Source organism: Scyliorhinus torazame, chromosome 1, assembly GCF_047496885.1.
Source record: "Scyliorhinus torazame isolate Kashiwa2021f chromosome 1, sScyTor2.1, whole genome shotgun sequence".
NCBI lineage: Eukaryota > Metazoa > Chordata > Chondrichthyes > Carcharhiniformes > Scyliorhinidae > Scyliorhinus > Scyliorhinus torazame.
In genome coordinates this window covers 314,959,396-314,986,706 of record NC_092707.1, presented here as the reverse complement: position 1 = coordinate 314,986,706, position 27,311 = coordinate 314,959,396, and the positions used below count along the sequence as shown (strand labels likewise).

Below are 27,311 nucleotides of genomic sequence, written 5' to 3'. Positions count from 1 at the left end.
TAAAAAGGTTAACTCGAGTTCATAGAATAAACATTGTTTTGCTTTTAAAAATACTTTTCCATTTCTGCTCTACCACACCTGTAGAGTGGGCCGTTTGCTCCCCATACCACAATCTATGAAAAGTTGTGGGTCAGGTGAACTCCATGATACACTTTGGGGCTCTCTAAATCCTGGCCCATAACAAATTGGGGGCTCGAGGGGGATAAAAGTCTATCTATTGGATTGGCTTAGTGAACATAAAGACAGTGATGGGTGAGCATATTGTGGTTGTTTTTCAGGTGTGGTATTTCAGTTTAAGTAGGGAGTGTGTTGTGGACAATGGCTCTTTCAGAGGCTCTGAAGTTTTTGGGGGTGGAGACGGTCACACGGAGTACCTTACGCACAGATACTAAAAGCAGACTGTTAGATTTGGAAAAAACATTGCAGTTAACATTATGTGACAAAATGCGAAAAGATGAGGTAATTATGGCGGTGGCTAAAGTTGCCCGAGATAGTTTGACTCATTGGAAATGGCAAAACGTCAGTTACAAATTAAACAAATGGAACATGAGAAAGCATTAAAGCAATTTGAATACGAAAAAGAGAAGAGAAAGAGAGAGAGAGAGAGGAAAGAGGGAGAGAAGAAAGGAAAACAGAAAGAACAGAACAAAAAGAAAAAGGGAGATACAGATCAGGGAAAAAGATAAAGAGAGAGAGTTTGAACTTCAGAAAATGGCCATGAAACATGACAGTCAAGTTAAAATTGGCAGACGTAAAGGGAAACGTACAGTTGAATGATGGTGATGAGGATAGTGAGAAAGAGCATCAAAGTGGGAGGCTTGGTGGGAATCTATTTAAATATGTTCAAGCATTGCCAAGGTTTGACGAGAAGGAGGTAGAAGCCTTTTTCATTTCATTTGAGAAGGTGGCTAAACAAATGAAATGGCCACAGGACATGTGGGTATTACTGATTCAAACAAGCTGGTACAAAAGGCTAGTGAAATGTTTGCATCACTACCGGAGGAGGTATCTGAGATGTATGAGGAGGTGAAAAAATCCATCTTCGGTGCATATGAACTAGTGCATGAAGCCTACAGACAAAGGTTTAGAAATTTAAGGAAAGAATTTGGTCAAACATACATGGAGTTTGAGAGGATCAAACAGAGTAATTTTGATAGGTGGATAAGGGCTTTGAAAATAGACCAAACTATTGAAGCCTCAGAGAAATTATACTTTTGGAGGAGTTTAAAAATTCAATTCCTGATGTAGTGAGAACTCATGTGGAAGAGCAGAAGGTTAAAACTGCGAGATTAGCAGCAGAAACGGCAGATGATTATGAATTAGTTCATAAATCAAAGCTTGGTTTACAACATCAGTTTCAACCTGTGAGGGATAGAAACTGGACATGAGAAATACTCAAATGATAAAAGTAAAGGTGATCTGATGGGAGATAATGAGAGTGTACCTCAGATTAAAAAAGAAATCCAGGAGTGTGGAAGAGACATGAAAAGTTTCAAATGTTTTCACTGTAATAAACTAGGCCATGTAAAGTAACAGCGTTGGTGGTTGAAGAAAAGCACTGGGAAGGCCGAGGTGATAAAACAGGATAAGACAGTGGGGTTTGTGAAAGTGGAAAAGGAAAGCCCAAGTGATGCAAAAGAGGTGTAAAAGATTGTACAGCCTGATCAAGAGGTGATTGATAAGAAGCTTCCAGATCTCTTTAAAGAATTTACTTGTGTGGGTAAAGTTCACTCATGTGTATCAGGAGGAGTAGGTAAAGAAGTCACAATTTTAAGAGATACGGGAGCTAGTCAATCTTTAATGGTAAGAGACGAGGAGTTATGTAGATTGGGAAGACTATTGCCAGAAAAGGTGGTAATATGTGGAATTCAGGGCGAGAGGAGTAGTGTTCCATTATACAAGGTGCGGTTGGAAAGTCCAGTGAAGAGTGGTGAAGTGGTAGTCTGAGTAATAGAGAAACTATCTAGTCCAGGAATACAGTTTATCTTGGGTAATGATATAGCTGGATCGCAGGTGGGAGTGATGCCCACTTTGGTTGATAAGCCAGTGGAAAATATGACAACTGAAGTGTTAAGGACGAATATCCTGGAATTTTTCCGGATTGTGTAGTAACAAAGTCGCAAATTCACAAGTTAAGACAAGAGGAGAAATCAAAGAGTGAAGATGCAGTTGAAGTGCAATTATCAGAAACGATTTTTGATCAGATGGTTCAAAAAGAACAAGAACAGGTGGAGGATGAGGCGGATATTTTTAGTTCAGGAAAATTGGCAGAGTTACAACAAAAAGATGTAGAAATAAAACGGAAGAGGAACCTGAGTGTATACCAGAGTGTTATTACCGTAAAAGTGATGTCTTGATGAGAAAATGGGGACCTTTACATATGCAGGCGGATGAAAAGTGGGCAGAAGTTCATCAAGTAGTATTGCCGGTAGGGTATAGAAAGGAGGTGTTGCGAGTTGCACTGAGGTACCAGTGGGAGGTCATTTGTGAATAAGGAAAACTCAAGCTAAAATACAAAAACATTTTTATTGGCCTGGACTACATAAAGATGTAGTTAAATTTTGTCAATCATGTCAAGTGATAGGGAAACCTCAAGCAGTGATAAAACCAGTGCCCTTAATACCCATTCCAGCATTTGGGGAACCTTTTATAAGGGTCCTAATTGATTGCGTAGGACCGCTTCCGAAAATGAAAAGTGGGAATCAATATCTTTTGACAATAATGGATGTGTCTACTTGGTTTCCAGAACGTTATATTACAGCTAAAAAGATTGTGGAGGAGTTACTTAAATTCTTTACTGGATATGGACTACCCACAGAAATACAATCTGATCATGGATCAAATTTTACCTCAAGGTTATTCAAAGAAGTTATGGATAGCTTAGGAATAAAACAATTTAAATCAACTTCGGACCATCCAGAATCGCAGGGAGCATTAGAAAGGTGGCACTAGACATTAAAGACAATGTTGAGGGCTTATTGTCAAGGTTATCCAGAGGATTGGGATAAAGGAATTCCATTCGTACTGTTTGCAATTAAGGATGCTCCTAATGAGTCAACCAAATTTAGTCCCTTTGAACTAATTTTTGGTCATGAGATAAGAGGACCACTTAAATTGATTAAGGAAAAATTGGTGAGTGAGAAATCAGAAATTACATTATTGGATTACGTGTTAAATTTTAGGGAACGATTAAATAGAGCAGGTGAATTGGCTAGACAACATTTAAAAGCTGGTAGCGGACAAGAAATCTAAAGTTCATAGTTTTGCCAGTGGAGATAAATTTTAGTGTTGTTACCCATGGTAGGTGAGCCTTTAAAAGCTAGGTTTTGTGGACCTTATCAGATTGAAAATTAAGTGAGGTGAATTATGTGATAAAAATGCCGGATAGAAGGAAAACTCACCGAGTGTGTCATGTGAATGTGCTTAAAAGATACTTTGAAAGGGAAGGAGAGAAAAAGGAGGAAGTTTTAATGATTCTAACTCAAAGTGACGAACCAAATCCAGATGACTGTGAATTTGACATACCTCAAATTAAATTGGAAAACGAGGATGTTCTTAAAAATTGGGATGAATTGTTAAGTTACCTTCCAGAGGAAAAACAAACTGACCTGAAAGAGTTATTGATATCACATGGGCAAGTCTGTGGAGATAAATTGGGAAGTACTAAAATGGCAATACATGATGTAGATGTGGGAAAGGCTGTTCCGATCAAACAACATCCATATGGACTTAACCCTTTAAAATTGGCACAGGTTAACAAAGAGATTGACAGTATGCTTAAAAATGACATAATTGAAGTGGGTTGCAGCCAATGGAGCTCACCCATAGTGATGGTACCTAAATCAGACGGTACCAAACGGTTGTGTGTGGACTATAGAACGGGTAATGCAGTTACAAGGACGGACTCTTATCCTATCCCATGTTTGGAGGATTGCATTGAGAAAGTGGGACAATCAGCTTTTATTTCCAAACTGGATTTACTTAAAGGTTACTGGCAGGTACCTTTATCCGAAAGTGCGAAGGAGATTTCAGCTTTTGTGACTCTAGATGGTATATACCAATTCAAAGTTATGCCATTTGGTATGAAAAACACCCCAGCCACATTTCAATGGTTAACTAACAAATTTGTTTCAGGGTTACCCAATTGTGCGGTATACATCAACGATCTGGTAATTTTCAGCCAGACATGGAAAGAACATTTAAAACATCTGATTGAGTTATTCGATCGACTTCAGGAGGCGGGTTTGGTGATAAACCTAGCCAAAAGTGAATTTGGAAAAGCCCAAGTCACTTTCCTTGGCCATACATTCGGACAGGGTCGAATGGTCACATGGGATGTGAAGACAACAGCTATTGAGGAGTTTCCAATAGCCTCAAGACAAAGGGAAATAATGCAATTTCTTGGCACGAGTGGATTTGATCGAACATGTGAAAAAGTTTTGTAGGGTGATTGCTCCACTGATGGGCTTGCTGAAGAAACGTCGAAAATTTCAATGGACAGCGGAGTCTCAACAGGCATTTGACTGCCTGAAAGCTGGGATAACCAATGTTCATGTGTTGGAGAATTACAAGGGACTCTGTGATCAGTTTGAACTAAAGTATCTGACTTTAAAGAGAAATGCCGAGGCGTAGAGAAATGGACGGATCGTGCAAGGACTTTCTTGTTCAAAGAGACCGTCAATCGAGAAGGATTTCAGTTGGAGGAAGAACAAAAAAAAAAAAGGACTATATTATTATACCTGTTTGCGCGTGTTGTTTTGTTTTGAAACTATAAAGTATATGTACTGTGTGCATTTCTTGAAGGATAGTGAAAAGGTGAAAAATGAAACATTCTTGAAGTTGATAGTTTATTTTTTTTCTTGGGGGGAGGTTCATGTGAGAGTACCATGAGAGTACCTTTAAGAAATGGGTGTTTATAAGTGGGTATGTATATAAATATCTGTAGTGAGAGTACCTTTAAGAAATGGGTGTTTATTACTGCAGTGATGTCAGTGTGTGGGTGGAGCTGAGCTGTCTGTCAGCTTTTTACTTTCGTTGTAGGCTGTTTGCTGCAGGGTGTGTTTTAGTTTTGTTTTCAGTGTTGGAGCTGAAGCCAGGCAGAGCAGGTGCACTGTTGATCTCTCTGCCATAAAAGACTATCTCTTGATCATTTGTTGAATTCAAATTATAAATGTTCTCAGTAGTGAATGTAAACCTAATGGTCTTATGTTAAAAGGTGTTTCTTTTGTCTTCTGGATGTTGTTTGGGAAGTTAAGGATTACTTCGTGTTGTATTCTTTGGGGGTTGTATTTGAATTGATGGTTGCTAAGATGTTCACTATGTTTTAAAAAGGTTAACTTGAGTTCATAGAATAAACATTGTTTTGCTTTAAAAAATACTTTTCCATCTCTGCTGTACCACGCCTGTAGAGTGGGCTGTGTGCTCCCCATACCACAATCTATTAAAAGTTGTGGGTCAGGTGAACTCCATGATACACTTTGGGGTTCTCTAAACCCTGGCCCATAACAAAATAAATAACATCTGCAGGAATGGAAGAGGTGCAGAAAATACAATGCAAAAGTATGAAGAAAGACTTACCCATTATCAGCAGGGTCAGCCCATTAAACAAGGCACCAACATACGTGAGCAGCCACATCAGCACTGAAAACTGTGGCAGGAAAATAAATGGAGTTAAGAGCAGACATTTTAAAACATCAACAAAATCTAAAACAAACGTCTCACTAATTGTCTAATCTTCAAAAGTAAAATTAGATTGGGGGAAAATGATTTCATAAATCATTAAAAGATACGACTGCCAGTGGAGGTGGGGAGAATCCACACATTACAGCCATCTATCCAGGTGAACAAAAAATTATATGACAATTAGAGATTTAAAAGATTAAATGAATGCCGATCATAAACGGAGGCAAAATTACATTTTACATTGGCAATCGGATCTAAACAAAAAACATCCAGAGTGCAACAGTGATAATGAATGATGGGACATATTGGGGACAGTCCTTTTAAGATTAAATGCATTAGAAAAAGAAGAAAAGAAAAAAATTAAATGCAATAACTACTTAATTGACAAGTACAAAAGGACATCCAATTTAACTACATGCTAAAGGAGGTAATCAGGTTATTTGGACTTAAGTAGATTTTCACCTCGAGACAATGTTTTACAAGGAGTTTTAAAAGATTTGGCATACTACATATCGTGAAGTTGATCTGACCTTGTCCAAAACAAACAACGGTCATAATAAATTATGGTCCTATACGAAGACTATAACAAATAAGTAATTCAGGCAGGAAATAAGTGAACAAATGTCATTAATACTAGATCATAAACCTCAAAGTATTCATTTTAAAAATTGTATTAAGAATGTTGCACACTTAGAACTTCTGAAACTCTATGCTGCGTCAGGCACAAAAGAGTGGCAGGAGTTGGTGCTGTCTCGCCTGTCCAACAGACATTGCCAAAGTCTAATTTCAAACTTTGTCACCAACAGGAAATCCACCTGCTGCAGTAAGAAGTTGAATCAACATGTTTCTACTCCAACATCAAAAATCCCAATCCCTACTTTGAGCATCTAATGAAAATCGCACCAGAAACACACCAGTTGCTTTTAGAAAGTCAAAAGCCTGCATCAACATCTGAAGGCATGGGAAACCAGTCTAAACTGATATTGCAAATAACCAGGCAAAATATATGAATCCCAATGTGCCAGGAGCAGAATTTTAGCCCTCAATTGTTAATGCTCAAGGGACAGGTAAATATTACCTCATTAGCAAATTTGAAATGGTCCTGTTAAATCCAAAAGCTAAAGTGGACTTCTCCCTAACCACGAGTTGAGTGAATGCTGTGGCATCTCAGCCAATGGAACATAAATTATTCCAATTCCTTGTTTGCAGAACATAAACTCAGTTTCACCCCGTATGAACACACCTAAAAATGTCAGATTTTACTCCACAAAAGTTCACACTATTCTCAAATCAATTTGAATATACTTCATTTTATAAATGAAAAATAAAGGTTTTAAAACAGCAAACTAGGGATTTTAAACTCATTTACTTCTGAGGATTACAATCTCCCAGTTTTTCTGATTTCATGGGATTAGAACTTTGTTAGATCTCAAGTGATGCTATAAGTGACAATCATCCATTAACAAGGTCAATTATTTCAAAATCTTTCCTGCTGCCCTACATACAAGCCTTTGCAAAATTAGAGAGACAAGTTGTGCAAGGTTCCATTTACAAATATCTGCCAGAACTTTACCTCTAGGGTGGCACAGTGGTTAGCACTGCTGCCTCACGGCGCATAGAATCCAGGTTTGATCCTGGCCCCGCATCACCGTCCGTGTGGAGTTTGCGCATTCCCCGCCCCCCCCCCCAATGTCTGCGTGGGTCTCACCCCACAACCCAAAAAAAATTGGGTACTCTAAATTTATTTTTTTAAAACATTAACCCACCATCACAGAAAATAGGCTTTTTTTTTAAAAAACTATTCTCAAACAACCTTGTTTCTCCCACTTGCCAAATCATTATTTCACTCCAGTTTTGATAACATTCGAAATCACTTCAGATCAAGGTGTTCAAACAAAAGTACTGTGGAAGTTGAGCTCCCTTTTCAAATAGCTTTCATTCAGGATGCAACTATCATTCAGCCAATCTATTACAATTTCGACAATCTGAAGAATTTCTAGATACAATGGATAATACAATGAACCACCAGCATGAAAGCAATTCATTAAATTAGCAATTCATTAAAATAGCTGTAAAATGCAAGGTTGACTACATGAGACACTATTCAATTTTAATCATTACAAAAAAGGCCCTTCATAACACACAAATGGTATATGCAACATTAAACACAGCAACTGCATACATTATATCGCAGGAGAGACATGTTAAGTCATATTGGTCTAGCACAAATCTTTTTTTTTTTAAATAAACATTTTGTTGAGGTAATTTTTGGCATTGTAACAGCAGCAATATAAACAATGTACATAAGAATATAAACAGTGCAAATACCACCTCCCTCCCGAAGAGCTTCCCACCATTAATTAACCCCCTAATCTATGCTAACCTAACCCCCCCCCCCACACTGACGATTAATTTTCCGCGAAGAAGTCGATGAATGGTTGCCACCTCCGGGTGAACCCCAACAGTGACCCTCTCAGGGCGAACTTGATTTTCTCCAAACCGAGAGAGCTAGCCATGTCCGATAGCCAGGTCTCCGACTTCGGGGGCTAAGTCCCTCCAAGCTAATAGTATCCGTCTCCGGGCTACCAAGGAAGCAAAGGCCAGAACGTATGCCTCTTTCTCCTCCTGGATTCCCGGATGTTGCGACATCCCAAAAATCGCCACCTCTGGACTCAGCGCCACCCTTGTTTTAATACCTTGGACATGACCTCAGCAAACCCCTGACAAAATCCCCTAAGCTTTGGACCTGTCCAAAACATGTGGGCATGGTTCGCCGGTCCTCCCGCACATTTTGCACCCGTCTTCCACCCCAAAGAATCTGCTCATCCGGGTCCGGTGAACGACCTTGAATTGAATCAGGCTGAGCCTGGCACATGTTGCGGTCGCATTGACTCTACTCAACGTGTCCGCCCAAAGACCCTCCTCTATCTCTCCCCCCAGCTCCCCCTCCCACTTGCACTTCAGCTCCTCTGTCTGCATCTCCTCTGATCCCATAAGTTCCTTGTCAATGTCAGAGACGCTCCCCTCTCCTACCCAGCCTCTGGAAACTACCCTGTCCTGAATCCCCCTTAGCGGCAGGAGTGGGAAGGTTGATACCTGTCTACGCAGAAAGTCCCCCATCTGCATGTATCTAAATTGGTTTCGCCTCACCAATGCAAACTTCTCCTCCGGGGCCCTCATACTCGGAAAGATCCCCTCTATAAACAAGTACCTCATACTCTCAATCCCCGCTCTCCGCCATATTCGGAAGCCCCCATCCATACTCCCCGGGGCAAACCGGTGATCGCAGATTGGGGACCAGGCCGATGCGTCCACATATCTCCTCCATTGCCCCCAGACTCTCAGGGCCGCCACCACCACGGTGGAGTACCGCGCCAGCGGAAACAGCAGAGGCGCAGTTACCAGCACCCCCAAACTTGTGCCCTTGCATGAAGCCGCCTCCATACACACCCATACCGACCCCCCCCCCACTTCCTAATCACAGCTATGTTAGCCGTCCAGTAATAATTGATAAAATTCGGCAGCGCCAGCCCGCCTTCTCCCCGACTCCGCTTAAGCATTGCCCCCCCCCCAACACCCCAACACACGAAGCCCGCAATAACTTTATTGACCCGCTGAAAAAAGGACCACGGAATAAAGATGGGGAGACATTGAAATACAAACAGGAATCTCGGGAGGAGCGTCATTTTCACCGTTTGGACTCGCCCCGCGAGAGACAACGGGAGCGCATCCCATCTCCAGACATCATCTTTCATCTGATCTACCAACCGGGCCAAGTTCAATTTATGTAGCCGGTCCCAATCCCGCGCGACCTGAATACATACCTAGGTATCTGAAACTGTCCCCGACCAATCTAAACGGCAGTTCCCCCAGTCGTCTCTCCTGACTCCTCGCCTGGACTGCAAATATCTCGCTCTTCCCCATATTAAGCTTATACCCCGAGAACCGACCAAATTCCCCTAAAATCCCCATGATTTCCTCCATCCCCTCAATTGGATCTGAAACATATAGGAGCAGGTCATCCGCATAAAGCGAGACTCTTGTGCTCCACCCGTCCCCGCCCCTCCCCGCAGGACCAGCCCCTTGAGGCTCTCAGAGCAATTGCCAGCGGCTCTATAGCCAGCGCAGACAGCAGTGGGGAGAGGGGGCATCCCTGTCTCGTCCCCCAGTGCAGTCTAAAATAGTCCGAAGTCGTCCTGTTCGTCCGTACACTTGCCACAGGAGCCCGGTACAGCAACCTGACCCAGTCAATAAAACCCCTCCCAAATCTGAACCGCCCCAGAACCTCCCATAAATAATCCCATTCAACCCAGTCAAAAGCTTTTTCCGCAACCATCGCGACCACTACCTCCACCTCCCTACTTTCCAGGGGCATCATGATCACATTTAACAGCCTTCTTACATTGGCCACCAGCTCCATGCCCTTAATGAACCCAGTCTGATCCTCCACAATAACGTCCGGTACACAATCCTCAATCCTGGAGGACAACATTTTGGCGTCTACATTCAACAGGGATATCGGCCTATAGGACCCACATAGCTCCGGGTTCTTGTCCCGTTTCAGGATAAGCTAAATCGTAGCCTGTGACATTGTCTGGGGCAGAACCCTTCTTTCCCTTGCCTCATTAAACACCTTCATCAGTACCGGTCCCAATATCCCGGAGAACTTTTTATAGAACTCCGCTGGGTACCCGTCAGGTCCCGGGGCCTTACCCGACTGCATGGCCTTCAAGCCCTCTACCATCTCTTCCAATCCGATCGGGGGCCCCAGTCGTTCTACCAGCTCCCCGTCCACTTAGGGAAAGTCAGCCCCTCCAGGAAGTGCCTCATCCCCTCCAGCCCCGTAGGGGGTTCCGACCTGTACAACCATCTGTAGAAATCCCTAAACGCCTTACGCCGAATCGCCAACCAAGTTCCAATCCCCGTCAATAACTTTCCCTATTTCTCTAGCTGGCTCCCTCTTTGAGCTGCTGTGCAAGCATCCTGCTGGCCTTCTCACCATGGTCGTAGATTGCCCCCCCCTCGCCCTTCTGAGTTGTTCCACTGCCCTCCCTGTGATTAACAAGCCGAACTCCACCTGTAGCCTCCGCCGTTCCCTCAAAAGCCCCATCTCTGGAATCTCCGTGTACCTCCTGTCGACTTGTAGACTCTCTTTTACCAGTCGGTCCGTCTCTGCCCTGTCCGTCCTGTCCCTGTGAGCCCGGATCGAGATCAGCTCTCCTCTCACCACTGCCTTCAGCGCTTCCCAGACCACCGCTGCCGAGACTTCCCCCGTATCATTTCCCTGCAGATAATTTTGTATGCATTTCCTCAGCCTCTCACACACCGCTTTGTCCGCCAACAGCCCTACATCTAACCTCCATTGCGGGCGCTGATTGCTATCTTTACTAACCTGCAGGTCAACCCAGTGTGGGACATGGTCTGAGATTGTAATCGCCGAGTACCCCGTTCCCACCACCTCTGCCCTACCCAAAATAAAGAAATTGATCCGAGAGTATGCCTTATGTACGTGGTAGTAGGAGAACTCCTTCACCCTCGGCTGCCTAAATCTCCATGGATCCCCCCTCCCCCCCCATCTGCTCCATGAACCCTTTCAGTTCCTTTGCATTGCTGGCACCCTGCCCGTTTTAGAGCATGACCGATCCAGGCCGGGATCAATAACTGTATTAAAGTCCCCTCCCATGACCAGCTTGTGAGTCCAGGTCCGGTATCTTCCCCAACATAGAACATAGCAAAATACAGCACAGAACAGGCCCTTCGGTCCACTATGTTGTGCCAAACTTTTTTCCTAGATTAAGAACAAATTAATCTACACCCCATCATTCTACCGTAATCCATGCACCTATCCAATAGCCGCTTGACGGTCCCTAATGTTTCCGACTCAACTACTTCCACAGGCAGTGCATTCCATGCCCCCCACTACTCTCTTGGTAACATCCTCTTTATGAATCCGTCATCCCAATTTGGGGCATACACATGAACCAGCACTACCTTCATCCCCTCCACTTTACCACTAACCATAATGTGTCGACCTCCCACATCCAAAACTATTCGACCCACCTCAAATATCACCCGCTTATTAATCAAGATCACAACCCCTCTAGTCTTTGTGTCCAGCCCGGAGTGGAAGACCTGACTGACCCAGCCTTTCCTCAATCTAACCTGGTCCACTACTCTAAGGTGTGTCTCCTGCAACATTACCACGTCCGCCTTCAGGTGTGCGAACACACGTGCCCTCTTAACCGGCCCCCATTTAACCCTCGAACATTCCAAGTGATCAGCCTAGTTGGGGGTGGCAAAGTGACCCCCCCCCCCCCGATCAGCCATCCCCTTTCTTGGGCCCGCCTCCAGCCCATGCGCCGCGCCTCCATCTAGAGCAAATCTAACCTAAAATAGTAATTAACTTTTGGTTAGAATTTGTTGCGATCAGGTGAGAAGGGGCAAACTGGATCCCCTCTTATTCAACCTTTGATTGTTATTGAGGTATTCATTTTAAACATTATGACTAATTTCAGTTAGCTGGTTTCTTGGATGCAGTCAATGTAGATGCTGCAATTTATAAAAGAGCCTGGTTCAAGGTTTCTGGTAGAGTTAGTTTCTCGAACTGGTCACCGGCTGCTTTTCCAGACTACAGACCACTTGTCTTAGCAGCTTGTGTGATATGTTACTTCAGTCACATGACCTCCCTTTCTGCCCCCTCCCCACAATGATTACTTGTCTGACCAGTGGTTGCTTGATCATGGCCAGGGATGATTTGATTCTGTAATGTCCGCACCATTATCTCCTCGAATATGCCACTATCCATCTTGATGTAATAGGAAAACATTTTCAAATAACTATTGTTCTAGAAGATGGACTCCAAGGCATTGTCAAAGTCGGGGGCGCAACCCACGGGTGGGTGTTGGGAGGGTCGTGGAGTAGTCCGTCGCGGTGATCCCGATTGCACAGATCCGCGCGTAACAGCCGCCTTTTAATAATGACGGCTGAACAGCATTCAAAATGGCCACGAACATATACAAAAAAATGCGGCTGCACTGTGCATGCGTGCCCGTTCATCGGTGCACATGTACAGAGTTTTGCGCATGCGTACCGATGAGCGGGCACGCATGCGCCGTGCGCCCGCATTCTGGTCGCAGCCGGCATTGTTAAAAGCCGGCTGCAAAAAGTTTGTGAAGAATGATGTGATTGGTTGCTTTCTGAACTTTGATGCTGAAGTGGAAGTCTCTTACTCCAAGAATGGTGAGTGATCCAACAATGGTTTCACCACAGCTGTAACTTCAACCAAGAGATGTCGACTTTTTTTAATCTTGATTTTTAAACATTCCAAAACAAAGTGCCTGCAGGTCGTATTTGGAAGCTTTATCAATTAATTGATTTTTAAGCGGCTCTTATTTTTTTTACATTTTTAATTGTCATGTTTAGGTGAAATGTGGTGAACCTCCAATTTCTAGAGGATAAAACCATTTTCACATTCTGCATTTTTTTGTAAAATTTTATCAGATAAAACCCCTCCCTGGACTTGTAAAACAAACAAAAAAGCCGGCTGTTGTAGCTGTTGCCTGCGAATTTGCGCAATCCGAAACGCAGAAGATTTTTTAAAAAAAAATTATGTAATCTTCCTGCCTGAAGGGATGCAGAGAGGTCACACCCCCGAACATTGACATCACGTGCTTTGGGCGCCATTGCGATTCCTCCATTTTGTCAGCGGCAAACAAGGCAAGAGAAAATGGTGGTTGCGAAGGTCGGCCGGCGTGGGTCGCAAAGTTTGGCTGTGTTGGGTCCCGAAGGTTGGTCGGTTGGTAAAAATGGGTCCCCGGAAAAAAAGTTTGAAAAACACTGATCTAGATGTTGGTTGTTCTGTTTGGTGGTGGAGTCTCTCCAGTTTAGGCAGGAGTGATTTTTTTATTTTTTTAAAAACCGTGCTAGTGGGGTTCGTGCATTTCCCTTGGGTGGGGTTGGTGAGGTGCAAGGCTGGATGGGTGGTAGATCTTAGGTGCTGGCCGGGGATACTGACACCTACCTGTATGTCAGTGTGCTGGACTAGGCCTGGTCTGGTGCTGTGGTTGGTATCCGGTTTCCCCCTCATGTTTGTGACTTCCCTTCTTGAAGGCACTTATTAGGGACTTTGACAGGCTGGATTTTGCTTCTTCTGTGCCTGGGGTTGAGCCCAGTCTTGACCCATCATGATATCCTGTTGTCCCCTAATGGTTGGGATGTTCCCCTGTCTGAACAAGTACTTCTCTTCAACAATAGGTGGTGGGCATATGCCAGAGTAATAGACCCTTGGCTGAGTCCTGGTCCTGCTTTAGCCTGTTTCGATTAGGTTGTTGGGAGGCACTGATGGTTCTGACCATAATCAGAATCTATGGCTGTTGGTCCTCTGAATGTGGAATTATGGTCATTCTGTTCTGTGCCTGAAGTGGAGGTTGTTGTGGTATATGTAAAACATTCTTTTAGAACTGGGTTCCTGCATATTTCCTGAAGATGTGCACCATTTTATCATGTTTTCAGAGCCGTAGCCTTTTCACCCTTATTCTCTGGTGATGCATACAGAAGCAGCAAGTGGAGTATAATGATTGTCTTGAGCCACTTATATTTCGGTTTTCCTGTTCCCCTCTGTATACATCTATAGTGAGACTTTTACTTTTCTTGATGTGCTGTTATTTGTTAAAATGTAAAGCTTCAATAAATATACTTTTTATCAATATATGTATATTAAATGGCACATTTTGAAGTAGTTCTCGACATCTTCCGGTACGAAATTCAAGGAGCGTGTCTGGACATGGTTGAACTGTAATTCACATTGGAACTTTCCAGGAGCTGGTCAACTTGCAATACTAGGCATCCCACATTGGAACTTTCCAGGAGCTGGTCAACTTGCAATACTAGGCATCAGGCAACCTATGGCAGTCATCTTAAGTCTGTGTCTTTAAAAATATTTTTCTTTTTAAAAATCAATTTAATAGATGCTTGGTCAGCCAGTGAAATTAGAAGGTACAAGTCACATCATCATGACAAATTAGACAGGGTAAGCCACACTTGGATTGATATTTTTTTTAATGAATGCAATATCAAAGCTGTCAGACTTTACAATTCAATGTTGAACTAAGTAAAAGAAAACATTTGTCTAAACCAGAGTTGGCTAATAAATTAGCCAGGTGACTAATTGGGAATCCAGTTGCAGTTAATTGCATTCAAATAAAATGATTAAGACACCACTCTGCACTGTACTTAAAACTTTGTTATGCAACGTTGAGAACAAAATAGGGCCGGAAGACACACAAGGCTACAGATGACTGCAGATGTGGGCTCAAATAGAAGGTCTGTATGGATTTAAAGGTATAAAAGATTTTTAATTCAATCCAATGGGAGGAGACGAGATGCCAGAGGGTGGGGGTGTTCCAGATAGGGGAGAGATGCAAGATGATTTTTCCATTTTCCCCAACCACAAAAAGGTGTTTTAATATAGAGTGTTTTTTTTTTTAAATAATATTTTATTGAAAATTTTTGGTCAACCAACACAGTACATTGTGCATCCTTTACACAACATTGTAACAATACAGATAATAATGACCTTTTTAAATTTAAACAAAAACAACAACAAATAAATAAATATTAAATAACAAAAAATAAAAACTAGCCCTAATTGGCAACTGCCTTGTCTCAGGCCACCCCCCCCCCCCCCCCCCCCAAAGTCCTGGGCCGCTGCTGCTGCCTTCCTTGTTCTCCCCTATCTATCTTTCCGCAAGATATTCGACGAACGGTTGCCACCGCCTAGTAAACCCTTGAGCCAACCCCCTTAGGGCGAACTTAATCCGCTCTAACTTTATGAACCCCGCCATATCATTTATCCAGGTCTCCACCCCCGGGGGCTTGGCTTCTTTCCACATTAGCAATATTCTGCGCCGGGCTACTAGGGACGCAAAGGCCAAAACATCGGCCTCTTTCGCCTCCTGCACTCCCGGCTCTTGTGCAACCCCAAATATAGCCAACCCCCAGCTTGGTTCGACCCGGACTCCTACTACTTTCGAAAGCACCTTTGTCACCCCCATCCAAAACCCCTGTAGTGCCGGGCATGACCAAAACATATGGGTATGATTCGCTGGGCTTCTCGAGCACCTCGCACACCTATCCTCCACCCCAAAAAATTTACTGAGCCGTGTTCCAGTCATATGTGCCCTGTGTAATACCTTAAACTGAATCAGGCTTAGCCTGGCGCACGAGGACGACGAGTTTACCCTGTTTAGGGCATCTGCCCACATCCCCTCCTCAATCTCCTCCCCTAGCTCTTCTTCCCATTTCCCTTTTAGTTCGTCCATCATAGTCTCCCCTTCGTCTCTCATTTCCCTATATATATCCGACACCTTACCGTCCCCCACCCATTTCTTTGAGATGACTCTGTCCTGCACCTCTTGTGTCGGGAGCTGCGGGAATTCCCTCACCTGTTGCCTCGCAAAAGCCCTCAATTGCATGTACCTGAATGCATTCCCTTGGGGCAACCCATATTTCTCGGTCAGCGCTCCCAGACTCGCAAACTTCCCATCCACAAATAGATCTTTCAATTGAGTTATACCTGCTCTTTGCCACATTCCATATCCCCCATCCATTCCCCCCGGGGCAAACCTATGGTTGTTTCTTATCGGGGACCCCCCCAGTGCTCCGGTCTTTCCCCTATGTCGTCTCCACTGTCCCCAAATCTTCAGTGTAGCTACCACCACTGGACTCGTGGTATAGTTCCTTGGTGAGAACGGCAATGGGGCTGTCACCATAGCCTGCAGGCTGGTCCCCCTACAGGACGCCCTCTCTAATCTCTTCCACGCCGCTCCTTCCTCCTCTCCCATCCACTTACTCACCATTGAAATATTAGCGGCCCAATAATACTCACTTAGGCTCGGTAGTGCCAGCCCCCCCCTATCCCTACTACGCTGTAAGAATCCCTTCCTCACTCTCGGAGTCTTCCCGGCCCAAACAAAACCCATGATACTCTTTTCTATCCTTTTGAAAAAAGCCTTCGTGATCACCACCGGGAGACACTGAAACAAAGAGGAATCTCGGGAGGACCACCATCTTAACCGCCTGCACCCTCCCTGCCATTGACAATGCTACCATATCCCATCTCTTGAAATCTTCCTCCATCTGTTCCACCAACCGCGTCAAATTTAGCCTGTGCAATGTGCCCCAATTCTTAGCTATCTGGATCCCCAGGTAACGAAAGTCTCTTGTTACCTTCCTCAACGGTAGGTCTTCTATTTCTCTACTCTGCTCCCCTGGATGCACCACAAACAGCTCACTCTTCCCCATGTTCAATTTATACCCTGAAAAATCCCCAAACTCCCCAAGTATCCGCATTATTTCTGGCATCCCCTACGCTGGATCCGCCACATATAGTAGCAGATCATCCGCATATAAAGATACCCGGTGTTCTTCTCCTCCCCTAAGTATTCCCCTCCATCCCTTGGAACCTCTCAGCGCTATCGCCAGGGGCTCAATCGCCAGTGCAAACAATAATGGGGACAGAGGGCATCCCTGCCTTGTCCCTCTATGGAGCCGAAAATATGCCGATCCCCGTCCATTCGTGACCACACTCGCCACTGGGGCCCTATACAACAGCTGCACCCATCTAACATACCCCTCTCCGAACCCAAATCTCCTCAACACCTCCCACAGATAATCCCACTCCACTCTATCAAATGCTTTCTCGGCATCCATCGCCACTACTATCTCCGTTTCACCCTCTGGTGGGGCCATCATCATTACCCCTAACAACCTCCGTATGTTCGTGTTCAGCGGTCTCCCCTTCACAAACCCAGTTTGGTCCTCATGAACCACCCCCGGGACACATTCCTCTATTCTCATTGCCATTACCTTGGCCAAGACCTTGGCATCTACATTGAGGAGGGAGATTGGTCTGTAGGACCCGCATTGTAGCGGATCCTTTTCCTTCTTTAAAAGAAGCGATATCGTTGCTTCTGACATAGTCGGGGGCAGTTGTCCCCTTTCCTTTGCCTCGTTAAAGGTCCTCGTCAGTAGCGGGGCGAACAAGTCCAAATATTTTCTGTAAAATTCAACTGGGAATCCGTCCGGTCCCGGGGCCTTTCCCGTCTGCATGTTCCTAATTCCTTTCACCACTTCTTCTACCGTGATCTGTGCTCCCAATCCCATCCTTTCCTGCTCTTCCACCTTGGGAATTTCCAGCCGATCCAAAAACTCCATCATTCTCTCCCTCCCTTCCGGGGGTTGAGCTTCATACAATTTTTTATAAAATGTCTTAAACACTTCATTCACTCTCTCCGCTCCGTCTCTCCATCTTCGTCTCTCACCCCCCCTATTTCCCTCGCTGCTCCCCTTTTCCTCAATTGGTGTGCCAGCAATCTGCTCGCCTTCTCTCCATATTCATACTGTACACCCTGCGCCTTCCTCCATTGTGCCTCTGCAGTGCCTGTGGTCAGCAAGTCAAATTCCACATGCAGCCTTTGCCTTTCCCTATACAGTCCCTCCTCCGGTGCTTCCGCATACTGTCTGTCCACCCTCAAAAGTTCTTGCAACAACCGCTCCCGTTCCTTACTCTCCTGCTTCCCTTTGTGTCCTTATTGATATCAGCTCCCCCCTAACCACCGCCTTCAACGCCTCCCAGACCACTCCCACCTGAACCTCCCCATTGTCATTGAGTTCCAAGTACTTTTCAATGCATCCCCTCACCCTTAAGCACACCCCCTCATCCGCCATTAGTCCCATGTCCATTCTCCAGGGTGGACGCCCTCTTGTTTCCTCCCCTATCTCCAAGTCTACCCAGTGTGGGGCATGATCCGAAATGGCTATAGCCGTATATTCCGTTCCCCTCACCCTCGGGATCAATGCCCTACCCAACACAAAAAAGTCTATGCGTGAATAGACTTTATGGACATAGGAGAAAAACGAGAACTCCTTACTCCTAGGTCTACTGAATCTCCACGGGTCCACCCCTCCCATCTGCTCCATAAAATCCTTAAGCACCTTGGCTGCTGCCGGCCTCCTACCAGTCCTGGACTTCGACTTATCCAGCCTTGGTTCCAACACCGTGTTAAAGTCTCCCCCCATTATCAGCTTTCCGGTCTCTAGGTCTGGGATGCGTCCTAGCATTCGCCTCATAAAATTGGCATCGTCCCAATTCGGGGCATACACGTTTACCAACACCACCATCTCTCCCTGTAATTTGCCACTCACCATCACGTATCTGCCCCCGTTAACCGCCACTATAGTCTTTGCCTCGAACATTACCCGCTTCCCCACTAATATAGCCACCCCCCTGTTTTTCGCATCCAGCCCCGAATGGAACACCTGCCCTACCCATCCTTTGCGCAACCTAACCTGATCTATCAGTTTCAGGTGCGTTTCCTGTAACATGACCACATCTGCTTTAAGTTTCTTAAGGTGTGCGAGTACTCGTGCCCTCTTTATCGGCCCGTTAAGCCCCCTCACGTTCCACATGATCAGCCGAGTTGGGGGCTTCCCACCCCCCCCCCACTTGCCGGTTAGCCATCATCTTTTTCCAGCTTCTCGCCCAGTTCCCACGCAGCTGTATTTCTCCCAGACGGTGCCCCCCCCGCCCATCCTTTCCCGTACCCACTCCCCCCTTTCCCCAGCAGCAGCAACCCAGTAATTCCCCCCTCCCCCCCCCCCCCCGCTAGACCCCCCGCTAGCGTAATTACTCCCCCCATGTTGCTCCCAGAAGTCAGCAAACTCTGGCTGACCTCGGCTTCCCCCCGTGATCACGGCTCGCCCCGTGCGGCGCCCCCTCCTTCCGGCTTCTCTATTCCCGCCATAATTATGATAGCGCGGGAACCAAGCCCGCGCCTCTCCCTCGGCCCCGCCTCCCATGGCCAACGCCCCATCTCCTCTCCCTCCCCACCTCCCCCCATCACCACCTGTGGGAGAAAGAAAAGTTACCATACCGCAGGATTAATCATACAATCCCTCTTCGCCCCCCCCCCCCCCACTCGTCCCACCATTTTGTCCAAACGTTCATTTTCGTAGTCCAATCATTCCAATTTTTCTTCTACAATAAAAGTCCACGCTTCATCCGCCGTCTCAAAGTAGTGGTGCCTCCCTTGATATGTGACCCACAGTCTTGCCGGTTGCAGCATTCCAAACTTTATCTTTTTTTTTGTGAAGTACCGCTTTGGCCCGATTAAAGCTCGCCCTCCTTCTCGCCACCTCCGCACTCCAATCTTGATAGACGCGGATCACCGCGTTCTCCCATTTACTACACCGAGTTTTCTTCGCCCATCTAAGGACCATTTCTCTATCCTTAAAACGGAGAAATCTCACCACTATGGCTCTGGGAGCTTCTCCTGCTCTCGATCCTCGCACCATAACTCGGTATGCTCCCTCCACCTCCAACGGACCCGTCGGGGCCTCCACTCCCATTAACGAGTGCAGCATCGTGCTCACATATGCCCCGACGTCCGCCCCCTCCACACCTTCAGGAAGGCCAAGAATCCTCAAGTTGTTCCTCCTTGCGTTATTTTCCAGTGCCTCCAACCTCTCCACAGATCGTTTCTGGTGTGCCTCCTGTATCTCTGACTTCACCACCAGGCCCTGTATATCGTTTTCATTCTCTGCTGCTTTCGCCTTCACGACCCGAAGCTCCTGCTCCTGGGTCTTTTGTTCCTCTTTCAGCCCTTCAATCGCCTGTAATATCGGGGCCAACAACTCTTTCTTCATTTCCTTTTTTATCTCCTCCACGCAGCGTTTCAAAAACTCTTGTTGTTCAGGGCCCCATATGAAACTGCCACCTTCCGACGCCATCTTGGTTTCTGCTTGCCTTCCTTGCCGTTGTTCCAAAGGATCCGCTGCAATCCGGCCACTTTCCTCTCCTTTTTCCATCCGTGTCCAGGGGGAACACCCTTCTGGTTTACCGCACGGTGTTTTCAGCCGTTAAAATTGCCGTTGGGGCTCCTATCAAGAGCCCAAAAGTCCGTTTCACAGGGAGCTGCCGAAACGTGCGACTCAGCTGGTCATCGCCGCACCCGGAAGTCAGAGTGGTGATTTTTAAACAGACAAAACAGGTTTTCTTATAGGTTTAAATTAAAGGAATAAATGTTCATTTTCTCAATATCCAAAATGTAAAAACAGCACACACAGAATTCACACAGAAGATGGTTACACTTAAGATTATAAAAAGATTAAAAGAATAAAAAAAGTCACTTCTATTACCAGTCCTGGAGATGGTAGTTGGAAATGATGCAAGTTTGAAAAATCTTCTCTTGGTTCATTCATAACAGAGGGTGGAAACTTCTGGCAGTTAACTCAGTGGCTTACTCAAAGCAATAGTAGGTTTCTGGCTTTTCTCCAGTTGAAAGTGCAGTTGGGCACCTGCAGGGACGTTATAATCTACAGAAATCGCACTGCTTCTCTCTCTGCCTGTGGTGAATTTTCTAGGCAGGGTTCTTCCTTTTCTGGGTGAGATCAATTCCCTTTGTGTTCTTTGTTCCAGATTGATTTCTCTGGGCTGATTACATCATAAGCTGTTGTAATGTGGCCATCGTATCGATGTTCCCATTATCCACACAAATAGTTTGAAGAGACAAACAATTGTCACACATCGGGGAAGGTTTTGATATTTGCATCAACAGTTATGAATAGCCTCCAGGTCAGGCGGCACAGTGGTTAGCACTGCTGCCTACGGCACTGAGGGCCTGGGTTCGATCCCGGCCTCGGGTCACTTGTGTGGAGTTTGCACATTCTCCCTGTGTCCGCGTGGGTTTCACCCCCACAACCCAAAGATGTGCAGGTGAGGTGGATTGGCCACACCAAATTACCCCTTAATTGAAAAAACATAATTGGGTACTCAAAATTTATATTTTAAAAAATGAATAGCCTCCAGGTACCATTTATTTGCATTTCCACCTCCATGAGGCAGGCAAATTTATCAGATATTGTTAGACGGAGTCATTTTAACTGAAATGGAGAGTCATCAGCATCTGGGAAAGGTTGTTTGCATCTTAGCGATGTTGCAGAGACATGCCAACTCAGTCCGTCTGTACAGAAAACAGAAAAGGAGGCCACCTGGTGTCTTTCTTCATAGGTTCATGTCATATGACATGAGCAAAGCAGCAGTGACAGGCAAGTGAAGCCAGTTGCAGGATAGGATGGGTGTTGTGGAGCTTTGAATGACTTGCAATTATCCATGCCTTTATTGCCATCAGATTCTAATTGTATCAAACACGCATGTAACAGGTTGAGGAAGACAAAGGTGCCAAGATGAAAGCAATTGGTTTTGGTAGTAGAATGTGAAAGCTTTAAGCAAAATAGTTGGAACCTATCTAATTCAGGCTAGGTTCTGAAGGTGTGTGCCAGAGCTGAAGGAGAATTTACTGAAGACGTGTAGTCTATAAATTGACAAGAAGTGGGACCATGCAGTGACACTCTCTCGGATGTGGATATTGATGGAGGAAGATTGATTTCCAAAACACATTTGATAAGGTGCCACATCAAAGGTTACTACACAAAATACGAGCTCATGGTGTAGGCTAACATTTTAGCCTGTATAGAGGATTGGTTAACCAACAGGCAGACAGTAGGGATAAATGGCTCGTTTTTAAATTAGCCAGTGAAGTGCCACAAGGACCATTGTTGGGGCTACTTACAATCCATATCAATGACTTGGATGAAGGGACTGAATATTTGGTAGCTAAATTTGATGATACAACGATATGTAGGAAAGTAAATTGTCAAGAGGACATAAAAGAGCCTGCAAAGGGATACAAATAGGTTAAGTGAGTGGGTTAAAAAAAATTGGTAGAGTATAATGTAGGAAAATGTGAACTGGTCCATTTTGGGAGGAAAATAGAACAGCAGGGAAATGGAGAGCGACTGCAAAATTCTATACTACAGAAGGATCTGGATGACCTCATACATGAATCCCAAAAGGTTAGTCGGGAGGTACAATAAATAATGAGCAGGGCAAATGGAATGTTCTTTGTTGCAACGGGAATTAAGCATAAAAGTTGGGAAGTATTATTGCAGCTGCACAGATCCTTAGTGAGACCGCTTCTGGAGTAGTGTACAGTTTTTGTTTTAAAAACGCATCTTATTCAAACTTGTATCAAAGTAGGTTACAGCAAATGAACACCCCGGGAAACATTCTTCCAAAAAAATCAACTATACAGTTTGTACAGAGTTTGCTCCTTTATCACCCCCCCCCCCCCCCCCCGAACAGCTCCTCAAACATGGTCACAAACATCCCCCACCTTTTCTCAAACTCCCCTGCTGAGCCCCTTAACTCATACTTTATCTTCACTAACAACAGGAAGTCGTTCAGGTCATCCAATCATGCTGCTACCCACCGGTGGCGATGGCGACCGCCACTCCAGCAAAATTTGTCACCGTACAATCAGAGAGGCGAAGGCCATGACATCGGCCTTCCTCCTCTTCATTAGCTCCAGCTTCTCTGAAACCCCAAATATCGCCACCAAAGGGTCCGGGTTGGACTCCCTCCTCCACTATCCTAGCTAAGACCGCAAACACTCCCGCCCAGAACCTCCCAATTTTTCACAACCCCAAAACATGTGCGCATGATTCACTGCCCCCCCACCCACACTCATCTGCTACCCCCTGAAAGAACACACTCATTCTCGCCCGGATCGTATGCACCCTGTCTGCACTACCTTAAACTGTATCAGGCTCATCCTTGCACAAGAGGAGGTCCCATTTACCCTTCGCAGTGCCTCACTCCATACTCCCCAATTGATCTCCATTCCCAACTCCACTTCCCATTTCTCCTTGATCTTCACCACCCGCTCGGTTCCCTGCTCCCCCAGCCACTTATATATATCCCCAATTCTTCCCTCCCCTTCCACATCCGGAAGCAACAGGGTGTATCCCGGCAATCTAGGGAACCCCTTCCAGACCTTTCGTGCAAAGTCGCTAACCTGTAGATACCTGAACTCACTGCCGCTCGGCAGCTCTTCTCTCTCCCTTAGCTCCTCCAGACTGGCGAACCCTTCCTCCAAATACAAATCCCTCACCCTGACCAGCCCCACTTCCTCCACCTCCTGTTTACACTATCCACCCCCCCGGCTCAAACCCATGATTCTCGCACAGCGGCGTTAGCCCCGACATCCCTTCCACCCTAAAATGCCTCCTCAGCTGATTCCATATCTTCACCGCGGACTGCACCACTGGGCTACCTGAATACCTACTCTGAGCTATTGGCAATGCTGCCATCACCCCAGCCCTCAAACGAGACCCCTGACAAGATTCCTCCTCCATCCTAACCCACTCTACTCCTTCCCACCATCGCCGCACCTTGTCCACATTCGCCGCCCAATAATAATGAAGCAAGTTTGGCAGCGCCAACCACCCCTGCTGCCTCTGTAGCAGTGTCCTCCCCACCCTCGGCACCTTCCCTGCCCATACAAAGTCAGAGATGATTGTGTCCACTTTCCGAAAAAAAGCCTTTGGTATAAAGATCGGGAGAGCCTGAAAGATAAACAAGAACCTCGGGAGAATATTTATTTTCACCACTTGGACCCTCCCCGCCAACATTAAGTGTAGTGTATCCCACCTCTTTAAGATCCTCCCTGGCCTCCTCCACCAGCTTCGTTAAGCTCCACTTATGGAGCCCTGTCCATTCCCTCGCTACCTGAATCCCCAAGTACTTAAACCTATCCCTCGCTACCGTAACTGGCATCCCCCCTAAATTAGCCCGCTGTGTCAGCTCATTCACCGGGAATACCTCGCTTTAGTGTACACAGTTTTGGTCACCTTACTTAAGAAAGCTTTAGAAGCGGTTCAGAGGTTGCCAAGATGAAAGCAATTAATGATGTTCATTGTCTTCATCCAAGGAATCAGTCATGAGGAAATGTTGAGCTTATAACATAGAACATAGAAAAATACAGCACAGAACAGGCCCTTCGGCCCACGATGTTGTGCCGAACCTTTGTCCTAGATTAATCATAGATTATCATAGAATTTACAGTGCAGAAGGAGGCCATTCAGCCCATTGAGTCTTCACCGGCTCTTGGAAAGAGCACCCTACCCAAGGTCAACACCTCCAGCCAACTCGAAGGGCAATTTTGGACACTAAGGGCAATTTATCATGGCCAATCCACCTAATCTGCACATCTTTGGACTGTGGGAGGAAACCGGAACACCCGGAGGAAACCCACGCACACACGGGGAGGATGTGCAGACTCCGCACAGACCATGACCCAAGCCGGAATCGAACCTGGGACCCTGGAGCTGTGAAGCAACTGTGCTATCCACAATGCTACCGTGCTGCCCTTAATAACAAATTAATCTACACTATATCATTCTACCATAATCCATGTACCTTTCCAATAGCTGCTTGAAGGTCCCTAATGTTTCCGACTCAACAACTTCCACAGGCAGTGCATTCCATGCCCCCACTACTCTCTGGGTAAAGAACCTACCTCTGACATTCCCCCCCATATCTTCCACCATTCACCTTAAATTTATGGCCCCTTGTAATGGTTTGTTCCACCCGGGGAAAAAGTCTCTGACTGTCTACTCTATCTATTCCCCTGATCATCTTATAAACCTCTATCAAATCGCCCCTCATTCTTCTCCGTTCTAATGAGAAAAGGCCTAGCACCCTCAACCTTTCCTCGTAAGACCTACTCTCCATTCCAGGCAACATCCTGGTAAATCTCCTTTGCACCTTTTCCAAAGCTTCCACATCTTTCCTAAAATGAGGCGACCAGAACTGTACACAGTACTCCAAATGTGGCCTTACCAAAGTTTTGTACAGCTGTATCATCACCTCACGGCTCTTAAATTCAATCCCTCTGTTAATGAACGCTAGCACACCATAGGCCTTCTTCACAGCTCTATCCACTGGAGTGGCAACTTTCAAAGATGTATGAACGTAGACCCCAAGATGTCTCTGCTCCTCCACATTGCCAAGAACTCTACCGTTAACCCTGTATTCCGCATTCATATTTGTCCTTCCAAAATGGACAACCTCACACTTTTCAGGGTTAAACTCCATCTGCCACTTCTCAGCCCAGCTCTGCATCCTATCTATGTCTCTTTGCAGCCGACAACAGCCCTCCTCACTATCCACAACTCCACCAATCTTCGTATCGTCTGCAAACTTACTGACTCACCCTTCAACCCCCTCATCCAAGTCATTAATGAAAATCACAAACAGCAGAGGACCCAGAACTGATTCCTGCAGTACGCCACTGGTGACTGGGATCCAGGCTAAATATTTGCCATCCACCACCACTCTCTGACTTCTATCGGTTAGCCAGTTCGTTATCCAACTGGCCAAATTTCCCACTATCCTATGCCTCCTTACTTTCTGCATAAGCCTACCATGGGGAACCTTATCAAATGCCTTACTAAAATCCATGTACACTACATCCACTGCTTTACCTTCATCCACATGCTTGGTCACCTCCTCAAAGAATTCAATAAGACTTGTAAGGCAAGACCTACCCCTCACAAATCCGTGCTGACTATTCCTAATCAAGCAGTGCCTTTCCAGATGCTCAGAAATCCTATCCTTCAGTACCCTTTCCATTACTTTGTCTACCACCGAAGACAGACTAACTGGCCTGTAATTCCCAGGGTTATCCCTAGTCCCTTTTTTGAACAGGGGCACGACATTTGCTACTCTCCAATCCCCTGGTACCACCCCTGTTGACAGTGAGGACGAAAAGATCATTGCCAATGGCTCTGCAATTTCGTTTTTCATAACCACTGAAGTTTAGAAGAATGAGGATGAGGGTTGATGCTGAGAGGATGTTTCTCCTTATGGAGAGTCTAGAACTCAGGGTCACAGTTTTAAAAATAAATCAGGGGTCTCCCATTTAAAAGGGGTGAGATTTGCTTTCTCGGAAGGTTGTTAGTCTGTGCAATTCATTACTCCAGAGACTAGTGCGGGTTGGGTCGGGTTGTTTAATATATTCAAGACTTAAGTTAGATTATTGATCATCAAGGGAGTCGAGGGTCATGGGGGCAGACAGGAAAAGTGGACTTGAGGTCACAATCAGATCGGCCACGATCTTCTCAAATGGCTCCAGGAGTCAAACAGCCCACTCCTGCTCTTAATTCTAGTGTTAGCAATTGTATGAAAAACTACAAGGTCCATTGCCAATCACAGGATAGGATTTTAATTGCAATGGTGGAATTTGAGGTTCAACATTCATAAGAGATTATTGGTGATCTTGAGCAGAGGCATCGCAGTGGTATAGGTACAGAAGCCACAGTCACGATGATGAGCAGAAAATTGTGGGGTGGTGTGGCCAGCCAGCAGTCGTAATAGTATGTTCAAAGACTCTGGAAATGCATGGTTAAAATTGGCTAGAAGCTGACAGATAGGAATGAGGAAGTGACAATGAATTGCAGGGGAAAAATGGATGATAACCACATAGGAGTTATTAGTAAGAATTTAAGTGTACAAGGGCAAAACGTTTGCAGAGGGGCTAGGTGACAACGATCAAGTGATAGGAAGTGGGACTCCTTAGACGATAAGACAGAGGAGCAGAAGTAGGCCATTCAGCCCATCGGGGCTGCTTTGTCATTCAATGCGATTATGGCTGATCTGATATAATCCTCAACTCCACTTTCCCATCTTATCCCCATAATCCTGGATTCCCTTACGGATTATAAAGAAAAAA

At 45.5% G+C, this 27,311-nt stretch overlaps 1 protein-coding gene across 1 annotated transcript in view; it reads right to left on the bottom strand.

The window, feature by feature from the left end:
* The window catches only part of LOC140424319 (uncharacterized), a 135,319-nt gene that overhangs the window by 22,365 nt on the left and 85,643 nt on the right, over nt 1-27,311 (bottom strand). Inside the window, exon 6 of the mRNA XM_072507855.1 lies at nt 5,578-5,647. Coding sequence (XP_072363956.1) covers nt 5,578-5,647 — 70 coding nt within the window. The remainder of the gene's footprint in view (nt 1-5,577; nt 5,648-27,311) is intronic.